General features: G+C 47.7%; 1 protein-coding gene across 4 annotated transcripts in view; it reads right to left on the minus strand.

The window, feature by feature from the left end:
- Positions 1 to 26641, minus strand: part of LOC137313371 (NACHT, LRR and PYD domains-containing protein 12-like) — a 46965-nt gene that overhangs the window by 9742 nt on the left and 10582 nt on the right. Inside the window, exons 1-6 of one of the 4 annotated variants that reach the window (XM_067979498.1) lie at positions 12438 to 13305; positions 9728 to 9894; positions 7149 to 7244; positions 1940 to 2106; positions 1452 to 1623; positions 1281 to 1346 (exon numbers count right to left, since the gene is read on the minus strand). In XM_067979498.1, coding sequence (XP_067835599.1) covers positions 1281 to 1346; positions 1452 to 1623; positions 1940 to 2106; positions 7149 to 7164 — 421 coding nt within the window. In that variant the 5' untranslated portion in view covers positions 7165 to 7244; positions 9728 to 9894; positions 12438 to 13305. Of the gene's footprint in view, positions 1 to 1280; positions 1347 to 1451; positions 1624 to 1939; positions 2107 to 7148; positions 7245 to 9175; positions 9311 to 9727; positions 10643 to 12437; positions 13306 to 26641 lie in introns of those variants that run through there. The other 3 variants (XM_067979499.1, XM_067979500.1, XM_067979501.1) reach the window with 3 other exon arrangements.

Below are 26641 nucleotides of genomic sequence, written 5' to 3' on the forward strand. Positions count from 1 at the left end.
ACCCTGAGTCAAAGGACTATTCCTTGAGTAGAATAAGTTCTCACTTTCACTGTAATCAGTCATTCCATTGGGTTCAAAAAAGACCCCTGAGTTAAAGGACTATTCCTTGAGTAGAATAAGTTCTCTTTTTCACTGTAATCAGTCATTCCATTGGGTTCAAAAAAGACCCTGAGTCAAAGGACTATTCCTTGAGTAGAATATGTTCTCTCTTTCACTGCCATTAGGAAGCCAGCTCAAAACTTCCTAATTACCCTGAACATTGTCTTTCCCTCACATTTCTCCACGGATTAATGATCTATTGTGTGAACATCTGCGCATCTTCTCAGATCAGACCGAACACTTTGATGTCTCATTCTGTGCTGTGAAATGAAATCATTTTTAATGTTTTGCATTTCTCCACCAATTTCCCGACAGTTGATGGTGGTTCAGATATCTCGGGGAGCAGGTGACCCACAGCATCCGTCTCAAGGCACTGCTCTTTACTTGTGAGTCCAGAAAGTCATGGCGGCATTTAGGTATCCTGCCAGGTGTGTATGCGGATTTCACAGTGTATCAGGAACTGCCAGGTGTGTATGGAGATTCATAGTGTCTCAGGATCGGGCCAGGTGTGTATGGGGATTCACAGTGTCTCAGGATCCTGCCAGATGTGTATGGGGATTCACAATGTATCAGTATCCTGCCAGGTGTGTGTGGGGATTCACAGTGTATCAGGATCCTGCCAGGTGTGCATGGGGATTCACTGTGTCTCAGGATCCTGCCAGATGTGTATGGGGATTCACAGTGTATCAGTATCCTGCCAGGTGTGTATGGGGATTCACAATGTATCAGGATCCTGCCAGGTGTGTATGGGGATTCACAGTGTATCAGTATCCTGCCAGGTGTGTATGGGGATTCACAGTGTATCAGGATCCTCCCAGGTGTGTATGGGGATTCACAGTGTATCAGGATCCTGCCAGGTGTGCATGGGGATTCACAGTGTATCAGGATCCTGCCAGGTGTGTATGGGGATTTCAAAAGTGACAACGATCAGCAGCTGGATAAAGTGAAATAATGCAACCTCCACATATTTATGGATAATTCAGAAATCTTATGATCTGTAATTTGAATCTATTCAGAATAGTTGAGTATTAATGACAAATCTGAACGAGCTTAATTTCTGTTTCCCAGCCCTTGAATTTCTGATTCCCAGATTGTGACAATCTCTAATAAATGACAACAGTCAAACATTCTTATTCTCAGAAGTGAAATAAACAGTTTGAAATCCCTATTTCACCACTTACCTTTCAGGTGATTGGGTATTTCATATAAACCTCGTCCGATGTTCATATAATCAAATGGATCAGGACCTGTTTAAATCAATGAGCTTTCATGAAATCTGATCTGTGTAATATTATAGTAAATTCTGTAGTGTTTCAATCTGAAATTGAATTCAGTGTGTGATTTTACCGTACCAATTTCCTGCATCTCTTTAAGTATTTTGTCCAACTTTGGTACCGCATGGTGCATTTTCACAAAGGATTCCCACATCACCCTTCGGGCCCGAGAGCCTTTCTCCATCACCAGATTTAGGAGAAGTTTGGAACTGTCCGCCCTGTTTCCCTTCTCCACAAGATCAACGACTTTCTGTAAAGAATAATAATTAATATATTGGTCCCTCCTTTTCCCAGTCCCACAAAAACTGTTTCCATTTTGTTTTCAGACAACAGAAGAGTTATTCCCGAACCGTTCCCCTGCCCTTTATACAGATACTGATCGATCCGCTGGGTATTTTCACCTTTTCCTATCATTGTTTCAGATTCACTGTATTTTCAGTTTGATCCATTTCTTTCCTATTTGCCCTGTTTCTGTTCACTCACATTCTATAATTCAAAGATCTGATATCATTTTAGTTCTGTGATATTTAAATAATCCAAACTTATTCTGTGTCCCTCCCACTTACCCGATGTTCCTGTCCACTGAAATGCCTCTCGTACGTTAACAACGAGCTGACTCCGTCCACCCCTTCTTCAATCGCCTGTTCTAGTCTGTCCCGGTAGAATTTCGTCAACTGGAACAGTTGGTAATGGTCGCACTTTGTCAGGAACTCAGTGATTGCAGTGTTCGGATCTGTGAACAAAAATGGAGAAAACTAAACACATTATCGACTTTCTATCCGGGCGGCTACATTTCCTCTTACACCAAACGGATGAAGCCTCCTGTGAGTCACATTATGGAATACCTTCTGAAAACCCATATACACCAACTGTGCTACATCCCATCGACCTGTATGGTCACCTCTCAACAAAGCTGTATTAAATTTGTCAAATACGGCTTGTCTGCAGCGAATACGTTCCATCCTCCCCTCATCATCCCCTGTATCTCTAAATATTCACTAATTCGACCAAGAATTACAGATTCGAGGAGTTTGCCCACTACTGACGGAGACTAATTGGTCTCCACTTACCCGTTGACCCTCTCTCCCTATTTTAACAGAGACATTACTTGGGCTCCTTCAGTCCACTTGGATATTTTTAATAACAAACGAGGATTGAGAAATTATGGTCAGAGTCCCTCCTCTCTCCTCTCTAACTTCCTTTAACAGCCTCGGGTGTGTTATCTCTGGGCCCAGTGATTTAGTCACCTCGGCGATGTTTCTCAGATCCAAATCCTTCTCTAACTATGGTCCCACATCCTCCTCCAGTGCACCAACATTTTCACTGCCTCCATCATTTTTAGAAATTGAAGGAAATAATTTTTATCTCCCCAAACCTTCATCCTCAACTAGTTTCCCCCACTTCCCCCTCTATCTAACCTCCACTGATTGCTGGCCTGCAAAACCCACCGAGAATTGTGCTATTTCCCTTCCTATTACTTAACTGTGTACATATGGATTCGATCTTATCACAGCTCCCTGGAACAGCCTTATTTTCTACACCTCTCCTCCTCTCCATCCCTCTGTTCTCCTTTAAGACTCTCCTTAAAACCTACCTCTTTGACCAAGCTTTTGGTCTCCCGTCCTCATATCTCCTTATTTGACTCAGTGACAAATTTTGTTTGATAATCGCTCCTGTTACACACACTGCGTCGTTTTACCACATTGAATTTGCGACATAAATGCAATTTGTTATTGTTCCAGCTCTGTCATTGAACCTTTATTAATACTGGCGACCAGAGGTATTTTTCTCTCCCGACAAAATGTTATAACCAGGAGCATTTCGCTCTGAGCCCTGTGTAAACTTAGGCCCTGTCTTACAGATACCAGATCACATCTGTCATGTTTCTGATTTTCCGAATGTGTTTGGAATGATTTTTCGTTTCACAGACATAATAAACAATCCAAACTCCGAATTTTGAAATATTGACCCATTCTCGTTTCTTGTTTTTTTAAATACCAAGTGACTTTCTCTCTCAATATTTCAAAATCTCCTTCCTTTTTAACTACTAATAACTTTTCACTATTTCATAAATCTTCTGTTCTGTTACAACAGTTCTATTAATTCCACTCTCTTGTCTCAGAACCGGATATTTCCCACCCTCTAGTCATATCAGCTGAAACCCTCCCAATGCACCATTCACCCAGTCTGTAAAACCATTGTTCCTCGGTTCAGACCGTGACCGTCACTTCCCTTCTCCCTGAACTCACTCTAGTCCCCAAGACCGTGAACCCTTCCCTCCTGCTCCATTCACCCAGTCTGTAAAACCATTGTTGGTCGGTTCAGACCGTCACCGTTCCTTCCCTTCTCCCTGAACTCACTCTACTCCCCGAGACCATGAACCCTTCCATCCTGCTCCAGCCCTGCAGTCACAAATTGACCTGCCTCATATTTCACTCAATCAGCGGCCCAGTGCAAAACTATCCGGAGATCACCACCTGGAGGCGTTGTTTTTTTAATCTACTGCCTTAATATTCCCTCTATAAATGTGTATCTATCAGTTTTATTGGTCCCGACCACGACTACTCACTGCTCTCCTTTCGTTCCCAGAGATGGCCCCATACGTTCGAGGTTGTTCTTCACTTTGACACCAGGAAGGTAACTTACCATTCGGGACCTGCTCAGGACTGCAGAAGAGTCTCTCCATTCCCCTGACTATAGAGTCTCCCACCACTATCGCTCTCCTATTCCTGTGTCCCACCTGCCTCTCACCGCCGCCCCTCTCCGGGTGTCCCCCTGCTCCCTAGTCTCACATTGTTACTCATGAAGACCATCCTCTGAGTCACTGTCTCTATCCACCTTATAGTCGCTAACCCCTATTATTAAGGAGGTTCAAGCAGGGCACGTAGAAAATTTCAATGCAATCAGGCAACGTTAACACGGTTTTGTGAAAGGGAAATCGAGTTTGACGAATTTATTAGAGTTCTTTGAGGAAGTAACAAGCAACATAGATGACGGGGATCCTGTGGACGTGGTGTACTTGGATTTCCAGATGGCTTTTGACAAGGTGCCACATTAAATGCTGCAACACAAAATAAGAGCTCATGGTGTGGGGGGTAACATATTAGCATGGATAAAGCATTGGTCAGCTAAAAGGAAACAGAGAGGAGGCATAAATGGGTCATTTTCAGGTTGGCGAGATGCAACGAGTGGAGTGCCACAGGGATCAGTGCATGGGCCTTAACTATTTAAAATCTATATCAATGACTTGGATGAAGCGACCGAATGTATGGTTGCTAAATTTGTTGATGTCACAAACAATAGGTAGGAAAGTAAGTTGTGAAGAGGACATAAGGAGTCTGCAAAGGGATACAGATAGGTTAAGTGAGTGGGCAAAAATTTGGCAGATGGAGTATAATGTGGGAAAATGTGAACTTGTCCACTTTGGCAAGAGGAATAGAAAAGCAGTATGTTATGTACATGGAGAGAGATTGCAGAAGTCTGAGGTACAGAGGGATCTGGATGTTCCAGTACATGAATCACAAAAAGTTAGTAGGCAGGTACAGCAATTGGTTAGGAAGGCAAATGGAATATCGTCATTTATTGCAAGGGGAATGGGATATAAAAGTAGGGATGTTTTGCTCCAGTTGTACAGGGCATTGATGAGACCACAACTGGAGTACTGTGTGCAGTTTTGGTCGCCTTATTGAAGAAAGGACATAATTGCTTTGGAGGCGGTTCAGAGAAGGTTCACTCAACTGATTCCTGGGATGAGGGTATTATGTTGTGAGTAAAAGTTGGACAAGTTGGGCCTGTATACAGTGGAGTTTAGAAGAATGAGAGGTGATCTTTTTGAAACATAGCGGATCCTGAGGGGACCAGAAGGGGGAGAAGTTGAGGGGATGTTTGACCTTGTGGGAGAGACGAGAACTAGGGACCACAGTTTAAAATAAGGAATCGCCCATTTAATACGGAGATGATGACAATTTTTTTTCTCTCAGAGGGTCGTGAGTCCGTGGAACTCGCTTCATAAGAACATAAGAACATAAGAAATAGGAGCAGGAGTAGGCCAATCGGCCCCTCGAGCCTCCTCCGCCATTCAATAAGATCATGGCTGATCTGATCCTAATCTCAAATTTAAATTCATGTCCAATTTCCTGCCCGCTCCCTGTAACCCCAAATTCCCTTTACTTCTAGGAAACTGTCTATTTCTGTTTTAAATTTATTTAATGATGTAGCTTCCACAGCTTCCTTGGGCAGCAAATTCCACAGACCTACCACCCTCTGAGTGAAGAAGTTTCCCCTCATCTCAGTTTTGAAAGAGCAGCCCCTTATTCTAAGGTTATGCCCCCTAGTTCTAGTTTCACCGATCCTTGGGAACATCCTTACCCCATCCACCCGATCAAGCCCCTTCACAATCTTACATGTTTCAATAAGATCGCCTCTCATTCTTCTGAACTCCAATGAGCAGAGGCCCAATCTACTCAACCTCTCCTCATATGTCCACCTACTCATCCCCGGGATTAACCTAGTGAACCTTCTATGTACTGCCTCGAGAGCAACTATGTCTTTCCTTAAGTATGGACAGTAAAACTATATGCAGTATTCCAGGTGCAGTCTCACCAATACCTTATTTCACTGCAGCAATACCTCCCTGTTTTTATATTCTATCCCCCTAGCAATAAAAGTCAACATTCCGTTGGCCTTCTTGATCACCTGCTGCACCTGCATACTAACTTTTTGATTTTCTTGCACTAGGACCCCCAGATCCCTTTGCACTGCAGTACTTTCCAGTTTCTCGCCATTAAGATAATAACTTGCTCTCTGATTTTTACTGCCAAAGTGCATAATCTCACATTTTCCAATATTGTATTGCATCTGCCAAATCTCCGCCCACTCACCCAGCCTGTCGATATCCCCTTGTAGGTTTTTATGTCCTCCTCACTCTCTACTTTCCCTCCCATCTTTGTATCATCTGCAAACTTTGATATGTTACACTCGGTCCCCTCCGCCAAATCATTAATATAGATTGTAAAGAGTTGGGGACCCAGCACCAACCCCTGTGGAACACTACTGGCTACTGGTTGCCAGTCCGAGAATGAACCATTTATCCCAACTCTCTGCTTCCTGTTAGATAACCAATCCTCTACCCATGCCAGAATATTACCCCCAATCCAGTGATTCTTTATCTTGAGCAATAATCTTTTATGTGGCATCTTGTCGAATGCCTTCTGTAAGTCTAAATACACTACGTCCACTGGTTGCCCTTTATCCACCCTGTACGTTATGTCCTCAAAGAACTCAAGCAAATTTGTCAGACATGACTTCCCCTTCATAAAGCCATGCTGACTTTGTACTATTAAATTATTTTTATCCAGAGAGCGGTGGAGGCAGGGTTGGCGAATATTTTTAAGGCTGAGTTCGACAGTTTTCTGATTAACAAGCGAGTCAAAGTTTAGAGCAGGTAGACGGGAAAGTCGGTTTGAGGTCACAATCAGATCAGCAATGATCTTATCAAATGGCAGAGCAGTGTCGATGGGCCGAATGGCCTTCTCCTGCTCTTAATTCATATGTTCGCATGTTCGTATGTAACACCAGGTATCTATTGGACAGTTCCAGTACTCAGGAGATCCGTCCAGCTGTTCCTGCAATGTCCTTCTAGATGGTCACTCACTTCCCTCTAGCTACTCCGTGTCTGTGCTGTTACCTCTTCCTGTGTGAGCTGCAGATTCCTGCTCGTAATCTGAACACTTTGTCAGGACAGAAATAATATTTCAAAGAATTTTCTGAACCTACCTGTTTCCATTCTCATTCTTGTTGAAGATGTTGGATCTTCTCCCCTGTTTGAACCATCAGCAATTGTGGTGACAGACGTTCCCAGATTCTGTTGCTCTGTAATAAATATAATATTAATAGGAGGGTTAGACAGAAATATTAAAATTTGCAGGAGAACGTTGCCTTGTTAAACATGATATCAAGTCCTTCCTCCCCCATCAGTACAACAGCTGTTAGCTCTGGGCTCGAGCATTTGCCAAGTGTTATGATCAACACTCCACATCAGAAGTGACACAGACAGCTGCCCAGTGAAATCCAGTGAGTCCCACTAATCTCCACAACCCAGTTCCAGACGGGCTCCTGTCGGCAGAGATTCTGCAATGGGAGGGCCGATTGGTGAGATTAACTCACAGTACATGCCAGCAATAACTTTATTCCTGAGGTAGTGAATATTCTGGAAGGAAATCTGGATGAATTGATGAATTCAATGACCCTTCACTCGGTTTTAGACAGTCTGGGGCAATTGGATTATTTTTACTCACAGATTTACATGAAATATTTTGGATTTGTTGAATTTTGATATTAATTTCAGGTATCTTTATGATACCAAGCACATATACAATATATAGCTGGGTGTGATTCGTCTGGTCTCTATCGGCAGTGACAGTGTCCGTGTGTTCATGGAGAAGTGTCCTGGTTGATGCCTCTATTAGAATGTAATTACCACATTCCTCACGGTGTCAGCAAAATTATTACTGAGCACTGAAGGAGGTGAGGAGATTTACCACTGTTCTACTATTAACACTAATGAGAACTGTAGGAGGTGAGGAGAATTTCCCACTGTTCTAATATTAACATGAATGGGCACTGTAGGAGGTGAGGAGATTTACCAATGTTCTAATATTAACACTAATGAGCACTGTAGGAGGTGAGGAGATTTACCACTGTTCTAATATTAACACTAATGAGCACTGTCGGAGGTGAGGAGATTTACCACTGTTCTAATATTAACACTAATGAGCACTGTAGGAGGTGAGGAGATTTACCACTGTTCTAATATTAACACTAATGAGCACTGCAGGAGGTGAGGAGATTTAGCACTGTTCTAATATTAACACTAATGAGCACGGATGGAGGTGAGGAGATTTACCACTGTTCTAATATTAACACTAATGAGCACTGCAGGAGGTGAGGAGATTTAGCACTGTTCTAAAATTAACACTAATGAGCACGGATGGAGGTGAGGAGATTTACCTCTGTTCGAATATTAACACTAATGAGTACTGTAGGAGGAAAGGTGATTTACCACTGTTCCAATATTATCACTAATGAGCACTGTAGAAGGTGAGGAGATTTACCACTGTTCTAATATTAACAGTAATGAGCACTGTAGGAGGTGAGGAGATTTACTACTTTTCTATTATTAACAGTAATGAGCACTGTAGGAGGTGAGGAGATTTACTACTGTTCTAATATTAACACTAATGAGAACTGTAGGAGGTGAGGAGATTTACCACTGTTCTAATATTAACACTGATGAACACTCTTGGATGTGAGGAGATTTACCACTGTTGCAATATTAACGCTAATGAGCACAGTAGGAGGAGAGGAGATTTCCCACTGTCACAAAATTAAAACTAATGAGCAGTGTTGGTGGTGAGCAGATTTACCACTGTTCGAATATTAACACTAATGAGCACTGTAGGAGGTGAGGAGATTTACCACTGTTCTAATATTAACACTAATGAGCCCTGTATGAGGTGAGGAGATTTACCACTGTTCTAATATTAACAGTAATGAACACTGTAGGAGGTGAGGAGATTTACCACTGTTCTAATATTAAAACTAATGAGCCCTGTAGATGGTGAGGAGATTTACCACTATCCTAATATTAACACTAATGAGCACTGTCGGAGGTGAGGTGATTTCCCACTATTCTAATATTAACACTAATGTATAACTTGTGAATGTCTAACTTTAAACATTCAGGTTTTGCACAGTATTTATTTACAGAATGTCGTCAGGGAATTTACAATCTCAATAAACACCATAAATATTCAAGTGGTAGATTTGACTGCTGTTATCCAATCACGTGTGTGTCTCGCTGTGGTGCGTGTGTCTCACGAACGTGCGTCCAATCGAACTATCAGTTCGTGTCCTTTCCTTTCCCCACTGTGGAAATGTAAAAGTGAATAAGTTACGGATCAGTAATTTCTCCAAACTGTAGTTGAAGTTATTCTCCGGCATTAATTTATAACCACGTTTGGGACTTTGTAAAATTGAGTTACCGCTGTTTCCCTCACAATGACACTAATATAATAAACACACAACAGCAACAACTTGCATTGCCACAGAGCCTTTAACATTGAAAAAAAGATCCCAAGGCGTTTCACAGAAGCCGAATCAGACAGAAAATGGTCAAAATTCTGGTAAAAGAAATGGGTTTTAGGATGGTCTTTATTCTGACACAACCCACAAAATAATCAAATGGAAGAAATTTTACAAATCTTTATTTTAAAAATGAGATTTAAACATCATTTTATCACCAATTCATATTTACAGGAGCAGTGTTTATCTGAGTCAATGGGACTTTCTCTTACCTTTCTCCCCAGTCGATCTATGGAAGCTCTTTGAATCGGAAGTGTTCTCTCTGGTTGCTGCTCTCACAATCCTGTGCTGATTCACCTGCTTTTGTTCCTCAGTCTACAATCCCTGTTTACTTCCAGCTGTGGACTTTTCTCAATCACTCCGTCATTCACCGGGCGATCTAATTATGACAGGGCAGAAAATGAGTCCAATATTGACGATGTGAACTGGAATGTAATCTACATTTTTCCTCCAATGTTTAATTGGAACAAAAGTAATTTAAACTTAAACAATTAAAAAACTACAAATATTTGATTGAATAAACACAATGTTTGATTAACTCTGTTCTCACATTCCATGTCTCTTTACCACCCCGACCCCAATATGTGATCGTTTCATTCTCCTGCCCCAGTTAGAGACAATTCCTTCTCCACGCCCCGCCCCTGTTTTTAGAATCACGTTTGGTATTTTTGAATCAGTGACCATTCCTTTATATTTTCTGGCTGAACTCCATCCAGGGGCGAGACCCCCAGTTTCCAAGTGTATTTTAGTGGCATCATCGACAAACAGGGAGAGTTGATGGGGCAATATCCTCAGGGATATGGTTCTACCCACAGAAGGCATCTGTACTGCCACAACACCGTGACTGGGAAGTGTGACTATTGTAGTGAGTTCACTTCACTGAATATTTACAAAACACAACATAACATGGGACTGATTTATCACAAAAAGAAGAGATTTCCCTTGCTGTGAGTGTTACTGTTTCGTGTGGACACTCCGATGAGTATAAGTCCTATTAACAACTGTGGACCGGGTTTCTGACCGTCTTGAATTGACAGTTCCTGACTCAGAGGCTGGATGTGTCTCCAGTTAGCTGCAAATTCAAAAGTTCTGGCATGTGGGGATTGGAACGTTTGTAACTACAAGTGAGACATTTTAATTAGAATATTTAACCATCAAATAGATATTAACTGTAATAACAACACCTCAGTGTGGGAATGTGGTGGGAAATTTGACCATATTTAAGAGAACAAGAGAAAATAGAAGCTCTCAGCAATTAACTTGTTTCTATTTTGCTATAAATAGTCATTGATGTACACAACTGGACGATAGATTATAACTCATTCTCATGCCTGTAATAAAATATCTCTGATTAGATAAAATCAGGATCAGTAACTGAATGATTTGAAGTAGAATGTGTGAACAAATATGGCCCACTCTTGGTTTTAGGATAAATCAAATCACTATCCCCAAAAATATCAGTAGTTGAATGGGGAATTGGTGTTGAAAGATTTATCGGGGCCACTGTCCAATCACAATGGATATGATCGAAGGACTCACACTTTACGTGGGGGGGGGGGGGCACGGTGTCACCAAACGATGACATTGTACCGTGTCTGATGCAACGGGGTGGGGAGGGCACTTTGTCACCACAGGATGGCAGTGTACCGTATATGGCACAAGGGAGCTGGGAGGGCACCGTGTCACCACAGGATGGCAATTTACCGTTCCTTACACAAGGGGCTGGGCAGGCACTCGAGGCTACCGACCACAAAAGATGGCAATGTACCATATGAGATAGAGAGGAGGCGTGCGTATATCAGTCAGTGATTCTTTGTGTGTTTGATAGCGAGAGATAGGGGAAGTGAATGTGTGTCTATATCAGTGAGTGAATCTCAATGTTTGTGTGTACATGAGAGAGAGGGAGAGTGAAACAGATTTTATCAGTGGGCAACTGAGGATTGTGCGAGTATGAGAGAGAGACAATGGATGCCTCTGTCTAACTGTGAGACTCTGAATGTGTGTTTATGTGAGGGGGCCAGATACATAGTGCATCAGTGAACAACTGAGTGGGTGTGTGTGTGAGAGAGAGAGACAGAGAGAGAAAGAGAGGGAGAGAGAGAGAGAGAGGATGTGTCTGTATATCTGAGTGACTCTGAGCAGGTGTGTGTCTAAGTGACGGAGGGAGACACATTGTGTATCAATGAGGGACTGACTGAGTGTTTGTGTATGTCAGAGGCAGAGAGAGAGAGAGAGAAAATAGCTCTGCATATCTGAATGACTCTGAGTGAGTGTGTGTGTGAGAGAGGGAGACAGAGGATGCCTCTGTATATAAGTGAGTGACTGACTGTGTGTATTTTCTGTTGGGGGAGAAGCGGCAGGATGATGAAATATAACCTTTAACTATCAACCACTTCTAAGATCTTACACAGACCGGTATTTAACAAGTTAAATTGCCAGAAGACACGTGTCCATATCAAACGTTCAATCAGACACAGCAAGGGCAGACGACATGCAAAGTGCAAAAACCTCTTGCTCTTATAGATTAAAAGTTGGAGGAAGTGAGTTCCCACAAACGGAAACCGTTCGCCTCTGTCTCTGCAAGTTTCAGCATTTTGCTGTTACTTTGTGTCACTCAGGGGCAGACATTTTGAGACTCACTCAGTACCCCCTTCAGTTAGATTTTTTTAGCAGAGGTTTATTCAATCCCATTAGTTCTGATTAAAGTAGCTCTGGGTTTCAATTCGACCCGAACATCCACCTGAGAATAATGGGGTCACCCGCATTTGGTGTTGATTAATTCTCTGCATTCGGTTTTATCGTTAATTCTGATCACCATCTGGTTTCCACCCAGAACCGTGTGTGTGACGAGATCTGCACTTAATGTAGAAATGTGTTTCCTTCTATATCATCCCCCACTCTCAGACATTCTCAGTCACTCACCCAATTCGTCCTTTGAAAAGACTGAAGCGACATGTGATCTGGTCCGCACGGGTCCTGTCGCCAGTCAGGACTTGATACCTAAGGATTAGGCTGATCTCCCCGCCATGTTCTCCCTGTCCCCAGTGAAGACTCTGGTACTCGTGGATTCGGTTGATCTCCCCGCCTTGCTCTTCCTGTCCCCAGTGAAGACTCTGATACTCTGGGATTCAGCTGATCTCCCCGCCTTGCTCTTCCTGTCCCCAGTCAGGACCCTGGTACTCGTGGATTCGGCTGATCTCCCCGCCTTGCTCTCCCTGTCCCCGATCAGGACTCTGCTACTCGGGGATTCGGCTGATCTCCCCGCCTTGCTCTCTCTGTCCCCAGTGAAGACTCTGGTACTCGGGGATTCGCCTGATCTCCCCGCCTTGCTCTCACTGTCCCCAGTCAGGACTCTGATACTCGGGGATTCGGCTGATCTCCCCGCCTTGCTCTCTGCTCGACACAATTTGGGTGGAGCGCTCCAGGAAGTGTCAGCGCACACCAATATCGCTGTCACCTCTTCCGCTAAATGTTACTGACATATAAAGTTCGTGTGGGGCATAACCCGAAACCTCGCGTTGCCTTTACTCTTCCTACCAGCTAATTCACGTGGGTTTGATGTGAGTTAAGTTTCGTATTAAGTGCTCAAATGATGTAAGTGCTTCGATTAAAAATCCCCCCATTGATTTGAATCAAACAAAACAGAAGGAGACCATTCGGCCCCTGGTGTCTGTGTTGGTTCTTTGAAAGAGCTATCCATTTAATCACACTCCCCTGCACTTTCCCAATGGTCCTGCAACCTTTCTCCTTTCTCCTTTACAAGTATTGATCCAATTCCTTTTTGAAAGTTCACCATGAGCGACTGGACAGACAGACCATCCGTTATACACAGAGATATTGGGGTAGATTTTAAACACGAATCTGCTTCCACCTCCCTTTCAGGCATTGGGTTCCAGATCAGAACAATTCGCTGCGTGAAGATTATTCGACTCATCTCTCCCCTCCCCCGCTGGATTTTTCCAATTCTCATCAATCTGCGTCCTCTGGTTACCGACCCTCCTGCCAGTGGAAACGGTTTCCCCCGATCCACCCGATCAAAACTCCTCGATTAAATCTGCGACAAGTAGAGCAACCCAAGCTTTGAAGTCCCTGGGCCAGACGCAGAAAATTGCAGGATATTCGCTGGAAGTTAATTTTATTGAAGTCAATCGAAGCAGCTCAGTGATGTGAGAATTCTGAGCAGTCAGTAATTCACATTAAAACACGGAAACAAATTGTACAGATTAAAGTAAGGGGCTCTCTGTCATTCTCTCTATCCCCCCTTCCCACGCCCATCACTGATTAAAGTAAGGGCCTCCCTGTCATACTATCCCTCCCCCCTTCCCCCGCCCATCACTGATTAAAGTAAGGGGCTCTCTGTCTTTCTCTCTCTCCCGTCTTCCCCCGCCCATCACTGATTAATATAAGGGCCTCCCTGTCATTCTATCACTCCCCCCTTCCCCCGCCCATCACTGATTAAATTAAGGGGCTCTCTGTCATTCTCCCTCTACCCACCTCCTCCCATCCATCACTGATTAAAGTAAGTGGCTCTCTGTCATTCTCCCTCTCCCCCTCCCCCCGCCCATCACTGATTAAAGTAAGAGGCTCTCTGTCATTCTCCGTCTCTCCGCCTCCCCCCGCCCATCACTGATTAAAGTAAGAGTCTCTCTGTCATTTCACCTCTCCCGCTTCCCCGACCATCACTGATTAAAGTAAGGGGCTCTCTGTCATTCTATCTGTCTCCCCTCACCCCGCCCATCACTGATTAAATTATGGGACTATCTGTCATCGTCCCTCTCCCCCTCCCCCCGCCCATCACTGATTATATAACGGGCTCTCTGTCATTTTCCCTCTCCCCCTCCCCCCGCCCATCACTGATTAAAGTAAGGAGCTCTCTGTCATTATCTCTCTCCACCTCCCCCCGCCCATCACTGATTATAGCAAGGGGCTCTCTGTCATCCTCCATCAACCCCTCCCCCCGCCATCACTGATTGAAGTAAGGGGCTTTATGTCATTTTCCCTCTCCCCCTCCCCCGCCCATCACTGACGAAAGTAAGGGGCTCTCTGTCATCCTCCCTCAACCCCTCCCCCCGCTCATCACCGATTAAATTAAGGGGCTCTCTGTCATTCTCCCTCTTCTCCCTCTCCCACCCATCAATGATTAAATTAAGGGGCTCTCTGTCATTCTCCCTCTCCCCCCTCACCCGTCCATCAATGAATTATATAAGTTGCTCTCTGTCATTCTCCCTCTAACCCCTCCCCGAAACATCACTGATTAAAGTAAGGTGCTTTCTTTCATTCTCCCTCTAACCCCGCCCATCACTGTTTATCGTAAGGGGCTCCCTGTCCTTCCCCCTCGCCCACCTCAACCTGCCCATCACTGAATAAAGTAACGGGCTCTCTGTCATTTCACCTCTGCCGCTCCCCCCGCCCATCACTGAATAAAGAAAGGGGCTCTTTGTATTTCGCCCTCTCCCCTCCTCCACTCATCACTGATTAAAGTAAGGGGATCTCTGTCATTCTCACTCTCCCCCTCCCTCCACCCATCACTGATTTCGGGAAGGGGCTCTGTGTCATTCTCCCTCTCCGCCTCCCCCGCCCATCATTGATTAAAGTAAGGGGCTCTCTCTCATTCTCCCTCTTCCCCTCCCCCTCCCATCATTGATTAAAGTAAGGGGCTCTCTCTCATTCTCCCTCTCCCGCTCCCCCCGCCCATCATTGATTAAAGTAAAGGGCTCCCTCTCATTCTGCCTCTCTCCCCCTACCCCTGACTATCACTGATCAAAGTATGAGGCTCTCTGTCATATTACCTCTCCCCCTTCCCCCGCCCATCACTGAATAAATTTAAGGGCTCTCTGTCATTCTAAGTCTCACCCCTCCCCCCACCCATCACTGATTGAAGTAAGAGGCTCTATGTCATTTTCCCTCTACCCCCACCCACCGACCATCACTGTTTGAATAAGGGGGTGTCTGTCATTCTCCCTCACACTCACCCCCCGCCCATCACTGATTAAAGTAAGGGGCTCTCTGTCATCCTCCCTCACCCCCTCCACCACCCAACACTGATTAATATAAGGTGCTCTCTCTCATTCTCCCTCTCCCCCTCCCCCCGCCCATCATTGATTAAAGTAAGGGGCTCCCTCTCGTTCTGCCTCTCTCACCCTCCCCCTGACTAACAGTGATCAAAGTAAGAGGCTCTCTGTCATACCACCTCTCCCCCTTCCCCCGCCCATCACTGAATAAAGTTAAGGGCTCTCTGTCATTCTAATTCTCACCCCTCCCCCCCGCCCATCTCTGATTGAAGTAAGAGGCTCTATGTCATTTTCCCTCTCCCCCCACCACCCGACCATCATTGTTTGAATAAGGGGGTCTCTGTCATTCTCCCTCACACCCACCCCCCGACCATCACTGATTAAAGTAAGGGGCTCTCTCTCATTCTCCCTCGAACCCCTCCCCGAAACATCACTGTTTAAAGTAAGTGGCTCTTGGTCATTCTCCTTCTACACGTCCCCCGCCATCACTGATTCAAGAAAGGGGCTCTCTCTCATTCTCCCTCTCCCCCCGCTCATCAATGATTAAAGTAAGGGGCTTTCTCTCATTCTCCCTCGAACCCCTCCCCGAAACATCACTGATTAAAGTAAGGGGCTCTCTCTCATTCTCCCTCTCTCAGCCTCCCCCCGCCCATCACTGATCAAAGTAAGAGGCTCTCTGTCATTCTCCCATTCTCCGCCTTTCCCCGCCCATCACTGATTAAAGTCAGAGTCTCTCTGTCATTTCACCTCTCCCGCTCCCCCGCCCATCACTGATTAAAAGTAAGGGGCTCTCTGCCATTCTCCCTCTGCCCCTCCTCCACCCATCATTGATTAAAGTAAGGGGCTCTCAGTCATTCTATCTCTCTCCCCTCCCCCCGCCCATCACTGATTAAATTAAGGGGCTCTCTGTCATTCCCCCTCCCCCCGCCCATCACTGATTGAAGTAAGGGGCTTTATGTCATTTTCCCTCTCCCCCTCCCCCCGCCCATCACTGATTAAATTAAGGGGCTCTCTGTCATTCTCCAGCTTCCCCCACCCATCACTGATTAAAGTAAGGGGCTCTCTGTCATTCTCCCTCTCCCCCCTCACCCGCCCATCAATGAATTATATAAGTTGCTCTCTGTCATTCTCCCTCTAACCCCTCCCCGAAACATCACTGATTAAAGTAAGGTGCTTTCTTTCATTCTCCCTCCAACCCCGCCCATCACTGTTTATCGTAAGGGGCTCCCTGTCCTTCTCCCTCTCCCACCTCAACCTCAACCATCACTGATTAAAGTAAGGGGCTCTCTATCATTCTCCCTCTCCCCCCAACCCACCCATCACTGATTAACGAAAGGAGCTCTCTGTCATTCTCCCTCGCCCCCCTCAACCCGCCCATCACTGATTAAAGTAAGGGGCTCTCTGTCATTTCACCTCTCCCGCTCACCCCGCCCATCATTGAATAAAGAAAGGGGCTCTTTGTCTTTCGCCCTCTCCCCCACCCATCACTGAATAAAGTAAGGTGCTCTCTGTCATTCTCACTCTCCCCCTCCCTCCACCCATCACTGATTTCGGAAAGGGGCTTTCTATCATTCTCCCTCTCCCCCTCCCTCCACCCATCATTGATTTCTGTAAGGGGCTGTCGGTCATTCTGACTTTCACCCACCCCAACAAATCACTGATTGAATTAAAGGGCAATCTGTCATTCTCCCTCTCCCGTTCCCCCCGCCCATCATTGTTTAAATGAAGGGGCTCTCTCTCATTCTCCCTCTCCCCCTCCCCCCTCTGATTAAAGTAAGGGGCTCTCTCTCATTCTCCCTCTCCCGCTCCCCCCGCCCATCATTGATTAAAGTAAGGGACTATCTCCCATTCTCCCTCTCCCGCTCCCCCAGCCCATCATTGATTAAAGTAAGGGGATCTGTCTCATTCTCCCTCTGCTCCAACCCCGCCCATCATTGATTAAAGTAAGGGGCTCTCTCTCATTCACCCTCTCCCCCCTCCCATCATTGATTAAATAAGGGGCTCTCTCTCATCCTCACCCTCCCGCTCCCCCCGCCCATCATTGATTACAGTAAGGGGCTCCCTCCCATTCTGCCTCTCTCCCCCTCCCCCTGACTCTCACTGATCAAAGTAAGAGGCTCTCTGTCATATTACCTCTCCCCCTTCCCCCGCCCATCACTGATTAAAGTTAAGGGCTCTCTGTCATTCTAAGTCTCTCCCCTCCCCCCGCCCATCACTGATTGAATTAAGAGGCTCTGTGTCATTTTCCCTCTCCCCCCACCCACCGGCCATCACTGTTTGAATAAGGCGGTCTCTGTCATTCTCCCTCACCCCCATCCCCCGCCCATCACTGATTAAAGTAAGGGTCTCTCTCTCATTCTCCCTCTCCCCCTCCCCCCGCCCATCAATGATTAAAGTAAGGGGCTCTCTCTCATTCTCCCTCTCCCCCACCCCCCGCCCATCACTGATTAAAGTAAGGGGCTCTCTGTCATCCTCCCTCACCCCCTCCCCCACCCATCACTGATTAATATAAGGTGCTCTCTTTCATTCTCCCTCTCCCCCTCCCCCCGCCCATCACTGATTAAAGTAAGGGGCTCTCTGTCATTCTCCCTCACCCCCACCCCCCGCCCATCACTGATTAAAGTAAGGGGCTCTCTCTCATTCTCCCTCTCCCCCACCCCCCGCCCATCACTGATTAAAGTAAGGGGCTCTCTGTCATCCTCCCTCACCCCCTCCCCCACCCATCACTGATTAATATAAGGTGCTCTCTTTCATTCTCCCTCTCCCCCCTCCCCCGCCCATCAATGATTAAAGTAAGGGGCTCCCTCTCATTCTCCCTCGAACCCCTCCCCGAAACATCACTGTTTAAAGTAAGCGGCTCTCTGTCATTCTCCCTCTCCCCCTCCTCCATCCATCACTGATTAAAGTAAGCGGCTCTCTGTCATTCTCCCTCTCACCCTCCCCCCGCCCATCACTGATTAAAGCAAGGGGCTCTCTGTCATTTTACCTCTCCCCTTCTCCCTGGCCATCACTGATTAAAGTAAGGGGCTCTCTTTCATCCACCCACTCCCCCTCCCCCCACGCATCATTGATTAATTTAAGGGGTAACCTGTCATCCTCCCTCTCCCCCTCCCCCGCCCCATCACTGATTGAAGTAAGGGGCTCTCTCTCATTCTCCCTCTCCCCCTCTCCCCGCCCATCACTGATTAAAGTAAGGGGCTCTCTGTCATTCTCGCTCTCCCCCGCCCCCCACCCATCACTTATTAAAGTAAGGGGTTCTATAACATTCTCCCTCTCCCCTCCTCCACCCATCACTGTTTAATGTAAGGGGTTCTCGATCATTCTCCCTCTCCCCCTCCTCCACCCATCACTGTTTCAAGTATGGGGCTCTCTCTCATTCTACCTCACCCGCCCATCAATGATTAACATAAGTTGCTCTCTGTCATTCTCCCTCCAACCCCGACCCGAAACATCACTGATTAAAGTAAGGTGCTTTCTGTCATTCTCCCTCGAACCCCGCCCATCACTGATTATCGTAAGGGCCTCCCTGACCTTCTCACTCTCCCACCTCCACCTAACCCATCACAGATTAAAGAAGGGGCTCTCTGTCATTCTCCCTCTCCCCCCACCCCACCCCACCCATCACTGATTAACGAAAGGAGCTCACTGTCATTCTCCCTCGCCCCCCTCCCCCCGCCCATTACTGAATAAAGAAAGGGGCTCTTTGTCTTTCGCCCTCTCCCCTCCTCCACCCATCACTGATTAAAGCAAGGGGCTATCGGTCATTCTCCCGTTCCCCCTCCTCCACCCATCATTGATTTTAGGAAGGGGCTTCCTGTCAGTCTCCCTCTCCCCCCGCCTGCCCATTACTGATTAAAGTAAGAGGCTCTCTGTCATTTCCGTCTCCCCCTCCCCCCGCCCATCACTGATTAAAGTAAGGGGCTCTCTGTCATTCTCCCCCTCACCCCTCCCCCCGCCCATCACTGATTAAAGTAAGGGGCTCTCTGTCATTCTCCCTCGCCCCCTCCCCCCGCCCATCACTGATTAAAGTAAGGGGCTCTCTGTCATTCTCCCTCGCCCCCTCCCTCCACCCATCACTGATTTCGGTAAGGGGCTGTCGGTCATTCTGCCTTTCACCCACCCCAACAAATCACTGATTAATTAAAGGGCAATCTGTCATTCTCCCTCTCCCGCACCCCCCACCCATCACTGATTAAAGTAAGGGGTTCTCTGTCATTCTCCCCCTCACCCCTCCGATCACTGATTAAAGAAAGGGGCTCTCTGTCATTCTCCCCCTCACCCCTCCGATCACTGATTAAAGTAAGGGGCTCTCTTTCATTCTCCCTCTCCCCCACCCCCCACCCATCACTGATTAAAGTATGGGGCTCTCTGTCATTCTGACTCTCCCCCTCACGCCACCCATCACTGATTAAAGTAAGGGGCTCTCTGTCATTCTCCCCCTCCCCCCACCCATCACTGATTAAAGTAAGGGGCTCACTGTCATTCACACTCTCCCCCGACCCCCTCCCCCTCCCCCCTCCCCCTCCACCTCCCCCTCCCCTCTCCCCTCCCCCTCCCCCTCCCCTCCCCTCCCCCCTCCCCATCCCCTCCCCCTCCCCCTCCCCCTCCCCTCGCCCTCCCCCGCTCCTCCTCCCCCTCCCCTCGCCCCCCCTCCCCCTCCCCCCTCTCCCCCCCCTCCCCCTCCCCCCTCCCCCTCCCCCCCTCCCCCTGCCCCCTCCCCCTCCCCCTCCCACCCTCCCCCTCCCCCCTCCCCCTCCCCCTCCCCCTCCCTCCTCCCCCTCCCCCTTCCTATCACTGATTAAAGTAAGGAGCTCTCTGTCATTCTCCCTCTCCCCCCTCCCCCTCCCATCACTGATTAAAGTATGGGGCTCTCTGTCATTCTGACTCTCCCCCTCACGCCACCCATCACTGATTAAAGTAAGGGGCTCTCTGTCATTCTCCCCCTCCCCCCACCCATCACTGATTAAAGTAAGGGGCTCACTGTCATTCACACTCTCCCCCGACCCCCTCCCCCTCCCCCTCCACCTCCCCCCTCCCCTCCCCCTCCCCTCCCCCTCCCCCTCCCCCTCCCCTCCCCCTCCCCATCCCCTCCCCCTCCCCCTCCCCCTCCCCCGCTCCTCCTCCCCCTCCCCTCGCCCCCCCTCCCCCTCCCCCCTCTCCCCCCCTCCCCCTCCCCCCTCCCCCTCCCCCTCCCCCCTCCCCCTCCCCCCCTCCCCCTGCCCCCTCCCCCTCCCCCTCCCACCCTCCCCCCTCCCCCTCCCCCCACCCCCCTCCCCCTCCCCCCACCCCCCTCCCTCCCCCTCCCCCTTCCTATCACTGATTAAAGTAAGGAGCTCTCTGTCATTCTCCCTCTCCCCCCTCCCCCTCCTATCACTGATTAAAGTAAGGGGCTCTGTCTCATTCTCCCCTCCCCCGCCCATTACTGATTAAATTCCGTGCCTCTCTGCCATTCTCCCTCTCCCCCTCCCCCCACCCATCACTGATTAAAGTAAGGTGCTCCCTGTCATTCCCCCTCTCCCCCTCCCCCTGCCCATCACAGATTAAAGTAAGGAGCTCACTGTCATTCTCCCCCTCCCCCCACCCATCACCGAATTAAGTAAGGGGCTCTCTCTCATTCACCCTCTCCCCCTCCCCCCGCCCATCACTGATTACAGTAAGGGGCTCACTGTCATTCTCCCTCTCCCCCTCCCCCCACCCATCACTGATTAAAGTAAGGGGCACTCTCTCATTCTCCCTCTCCCCCCTCCCCCCGCTCATCACTGAATAAAGTAAGGGGCTCTCTCTCATTCTCCCTCTCTCCCCTCCGCCACCCATCACTGATTAAAGTAAGGGGCTCTCTCTCATTCTTCCTCTCCCCCCTCCCCCCACCCATCACTGATTAAAGTAAGGGGCTCTCTCTCATTCTCCCTCTCACCCCTCCCCCCCACCCATCACTGATTAAAGTAAGGGGCTCTCTCTCATTCTCCCTCTCACCCCTCCCCCCCACCCATCACTGATTAAAGTAAGGGGCTCTCTCTCATTCTCCAACTCCCCCCATAGATTTGGTCCCTTTTGGATCAATCCCGATTGATAAGTCCGTCCCCATTTCCTCCCTAACCGACTCCTCCCCCTGGGCCCATCCGGGGCGGGATCTGCGCACTGCGTGCTCGGGACAAATGAACGCCGAACCCACATACACCGCCCTCTTTCACTTGATCGACCGCAGAAAGGGTCACGTGTCTCCAGATTTTTAAACCCTTTCGGCCGTTTCACCGACTCAGCGCGGGCCCGGATGCAGCGCGCTTGTGTGATGTCAGCAATCGGGTGGGGTCGCGACCTGACTGGTGGGAGAGTCCAGGGGACTGGAGAGGATCAACCGGTCCCCATCCACCACCATCATCTCAATCCACCGCCATCCTCCCCCTGGAGAAGATCAACCGGTCCCCATCCACCGCCATCATCTCAATCCACCGCCATCCTCCCCCTGGAGAAGATCAACCTGTCCCCATCCACCGCCATCATCTCACTCCAAGGCCATCCTCCCCCTGGAGAAGATCAACCGGTCCCCATCCACCGCCATCATCCCCCTCGAGAGGATCAACCGGTCCCCATCCACCGCCATCATCTCAATCCACCGCGATCCTCCCCCTGGACAAGATCAAACGGTCCCTATCCACCGCCATCATCTCAATCCACCTCGATCCTCCCCCTGGAGAAGATCAACCGGTCCCCATCCACCGCCATCATCTCAATCCACCGCCATCCTCCCCCTGGAGAAGATCAACCAGTCTCCATCCACCGCCATCATCTCAATCCACCGCCATCCTCCCCCTGGAGAAGATCAACCGGTCCCCATCCACCGCCATCATCTCAATCCACCACCATTCACCTCTGGGCGGAAGTGTGAATCAGGTGGTTAATCTGACTCATCCATCCCTTTATCACCTCCAGACTCCACTATTCCAATACTCTCCTGCCCGGCCTCCCATCTTCCATCCTCCATAAACATCCAAAACTCTGCTGCCCATGACAGAACTCGCACCAAGTCCCGTTCACCCATCACCCACTGTGCTCACTGACCTGCATTGGCTCACGATCCGGGAACGCCTCCATTTTAAAATTCTCATCCTGATTTTCAAATCCCTCTCCGACCCTCGCCCCTCTCCCCATTTCTGTAACCTCCTCCAGCCCTACAACCCTCCGAGATCTCTGCGCTCCTTCAATTCTGGCCTCCTGCCTATCCCCCGATTTCCATCGCTCCACCATTGGCGGAAGTGCCTTCAGCTGCTGGGGCCCAAAGCTCTGGAATTCGCTCCCGAAACCTCTCCACCTCTCTCTCTCTCCTCCTTTAAGACGCTCCTTAAAACCCATCTCATTGACCGAGCTCTGGACGGGCTCTAAACAGAGCTCTGTACAGCTGCAACATAACGTCCTCCCCTTTATATTCCAGCCCATGAGATAAAGGCCAACATTACATTTGCCTTTTTGATTACTTTCTGTACCTGCCCACTAGCTTTTAGAGATTTGTGTACTTGGACCCCTAAATTTCTCTGCTCATCCACAGTTCCCACACTCTTCCCATTCAGAAAATATTCCGATTTGTCTTTTTCTGATCGAAAGTGGATGACCTCATTAAACACCATCTCCCACAGTTTTCCTCACTCACTTAGTTGGTCTGTGTGTCCCTGGTTTCCAGTTTCCCAATAGGGTCCGATTCTGTTTTCAGTACAAAGTTACAGGGAATCAAATCTACCCTTTTATTAGCTGGATCGAGGTGATAGGAAGTTGAGGTACAGTTCGGCTACGATCTAATAAAATGGGGGACAGGGTCGAGGGGATGAATGGCCTCCTCCTGTTCCTGTGTAACAACCTCGGGGAGCTGAACGGCCTCCCCCTGTTCCGGTGTAACAGGCTCGAGGGGCTGAACGGCCTCCTACTGTTCCTGTGTAAAAGGCTCGAGGGGCTGAATAGGCTCCTCCTGTTCCTGTATAATGTCATTGGTTGTGTTGTGAAACACACGGTTAATGATACAGTATCAAACACTTTGTGGAAGGCACTGGGTCACCACACAATGGCAGGGTACCGTGTGAGAGACACAGTGTGAAAGGATGTGTGTGTGTATCAGTGAGTGAGAGTGAGAGAAAGAGGATGCCTCTGTATATCAGTGAGTGTGTGAGAGAGAGGATGCCTCTGTATATCAGTGAGTGTGTGAGAGAGAGGATGCCTCTGTATATCAGTGAGTGTGTGAGAGAGAGGATGCCTCTGTATATCAGTGAGTGTGTGAGAGAAGATGCCTCTGTATATCAGTGAGTGTGTGAGAGAGAGGATGCTTCTGTATATCAGTGAATGAGTGAGTGTGAGCGAGGGTGCCTCTGTATATCAGTGAATGAGTGAGTGTGTGAGAGAGAGAGGATGCCTCTGTATATCAGTGAGTGACTCGGAGTGAGTGTGTGAGAGAGAGGATGCCTCTGCATATCAGTGAGTGTGTGAGAGAGAGGATGCCTCTGTATATCAGTGAGTGTGTGAGAGAGAGGATGCCTCTGTATATCAGTGAATGAGTGAGTGTGTGTGAGAGAGAGGATGCCTCTGTATATCAGTGAGTGTGTGAGAGAGAGGATGCCTCTGTATATCAGTGAGTGTGTGAGAGAGAGGATGCCTCTGTATATCAGTGAGTGTGTGAGAGAGAGGATGCCTCTGTATATCAGTGAGTGTGTGAGAGAGAGGATGCCTCTGTATATCAGTGAGTGTGTGAGAGAAGATGCCTCTGTATATCAGTGAGTGTGTGAGAGAGAGGATGCTTCTGTATATCAGTGAATGAGTGAGTGTGAGCGAGGGTGCCTCTGTATATCAGTGAATGAGTGAGTGTGTGAGAGAGAGAGGATGCCTCTGTATATCAGTGAGTGACTCGGAGTGAGTGTGTGAGAGAGAGGATGCCTCTGCATATCAGTGAGTGTGTGAGAGAGAGGATGCCTCTGTATTTCAGTGAGTGTGTGAGAGAGAGGATGCCTCTATATGTCAGTGAGCGAGTGAGTATGTGTGTGTATTTTGTGTTGGGTATAAGTGGCAGGATGATGCAACCCGACCTTAAACCATCAACAACTTGTAAAATCCGACACAGACTGGGACTGAACAAGTTAAATTCCCAGAAGACACGTGTCCATAACACAGGTTGGATCAGACACAGCAAGTGGTGTCTCGGGACAAAGGATCACAAACCTCTTCCTCATATTGACCCATTCAGCAGAGGGGGGTGATGCAACAGATCTACTTTACCCCCCAGTCTCCAGGTTACAAACCACAGTCAGCAGAGGGGGGCGATGCAACAGATTTACTTTACCCCCCCATTCTCCAGGTTACAAACCGCAGTCAGCAGAGGCGGGCGATGCAACAGATCTACATTAACCCCAGTCTCCAGGTTACAAGCCTCAGTCAGCAGAGGCGTGAGATGCAACAGATCTACTTTACCCCCCAGTCTCCATGTTACAAACCGCTGACAGCAGAGGGGGGGGGGGGCGATGCAACAGATCTACTTTACCCCCCAGCCTCCAGGTTACAAACCTTTATCAGCAGAGGCGGGCAATGCAACAGATCTCGTTTCCGTTCCTTGAGCTCGCTGACAACTTACAGCTGCCAAATGGAAAAAAGTGTTTTGAAGTTTGTGTCGCTGCAATTATGCTTGTTTTTCATAGAACATTTTATAAACCCGCCATTTCTTAACAACTGTATTACTTATAATGATCACTTTGTAATATGAAAGTTACATGACACGCCAGATTGTACATTAATCTAAAGGGCCTGTCACTCACTGATGTTTTGAAAACACGGTCCTCTATTTATACCTGTTAAGTTGGATTAAATATAATTATAAATCGATAAACGGATGGTTAGAAAAAAGGCTTTTAAGATTAACATGTGTCGATAACCAGGGGAGACAGATTTAAGACAATTGACAAAAGAAGCAGGCGGGGGGAGATGGAGAGATTTTCATTTTGATGTGGCCAGATATTATGATCTGGAATGCACTATGAACGGGTGGTGGAAGCAGATTCAATAGTAACTTGAAAAAGGAATTGGATAGAATAACGGAATGATTACAGCATCGATTCTATGATTCTATCCAAGTTACATAATTGGTTTAATATTAATTACTTGGGATACAATGAAATATATGAATCGTTATCACAATTAAAACAGCATGGCGGCACTCCAATTTTCCTGCCAGCTATCGGGGCAGGTGGCCCTGTTGTGCCTGTATAAGTGTGTACCACGCACCCTGATTATTTAAATGACCCTTTCTCTGTGATTTTGGATGGGGTCTACAGCGGTAGCTGCATTTCCTACGGTGGAGTGGGACTCCCAGGATTTCAGGTCCAAGTTGTCTGGGCAGGGTAAAGAAACTTTATACCTGGCTTGGGAATGCTTGATGTTGATATTCAATGTCCAGAATGGAAATCCCAAGCACAAATATTCCCGCACCTGGATGAGCACAAAATTCACTTAAAAGAGTAAATAGATAAATATCTCAGATTAAAGTAAGGAGGAACGTGGTCTACATGGACTTTAGACAAGGTACCGCATGGTAGGTTGTTACATAAGGTTAAATCTCACGGGATCCAAGGTGAGGTAGCCAATTGGATAGAAAATTGGATTGACGACAGAAGACAGAGGGTGGTTGTAGAGGGTTGTTTTTCAAACTGGAGGCCTGTGACCAGCGGTGTGCCTCAGGGATCGGTGCTGGGTCCGCTGTTATTTGTTATTTATATTAATGATTTGGATGAGAATTTAGGAGGCATGGTTAGTAAGTTTGCAGATGACACCAAGATTGGTGGCATTGTGGACAGTGACGAAGGTTATCTAGGATTGCAACGGGATCTTGATAAATTGGGCCAGTGGGCCGATGAATGGCAGATGGAGTTCAATTTAGATAAATGTGAGGTGATGCATTTTGGTAGATCGAATCGGGCCAGGACCTACTCTGTTAATGGTAGGGCGTTGGGGAGAGTTATAGAACAAAGAGATCCAGGAGTACAGGTTCATAGCTCCTTGAAAGTGGAGTCACAGGTGGATAGGGTGGTGAAGAAGGCATTCAGCATGCTTGGTTTCATTGGTCAGAACATTGAATACAGGAGTTGGGAT

The sequence above is a fragment of the Heptranchias perlo genome, unplaced genomic scaffold (genome assembly GCF_035084215.1).
Source record: "Heptranchias perlo isolate sHepPer1 unplaced genomic scaffold, sHepPer1.hap1 HAP1_SCAFFOLD_47, whole genome shotgun sequence".
In the NCBI taxonomy this organism is placed as follows: domain Eukaryota; kingdom Metazoa; phylum Chordata; class Chondrichthyes; order Hexanchiformes; family Hexanchidae; genus Heptranchias; species Heptranchias perlo.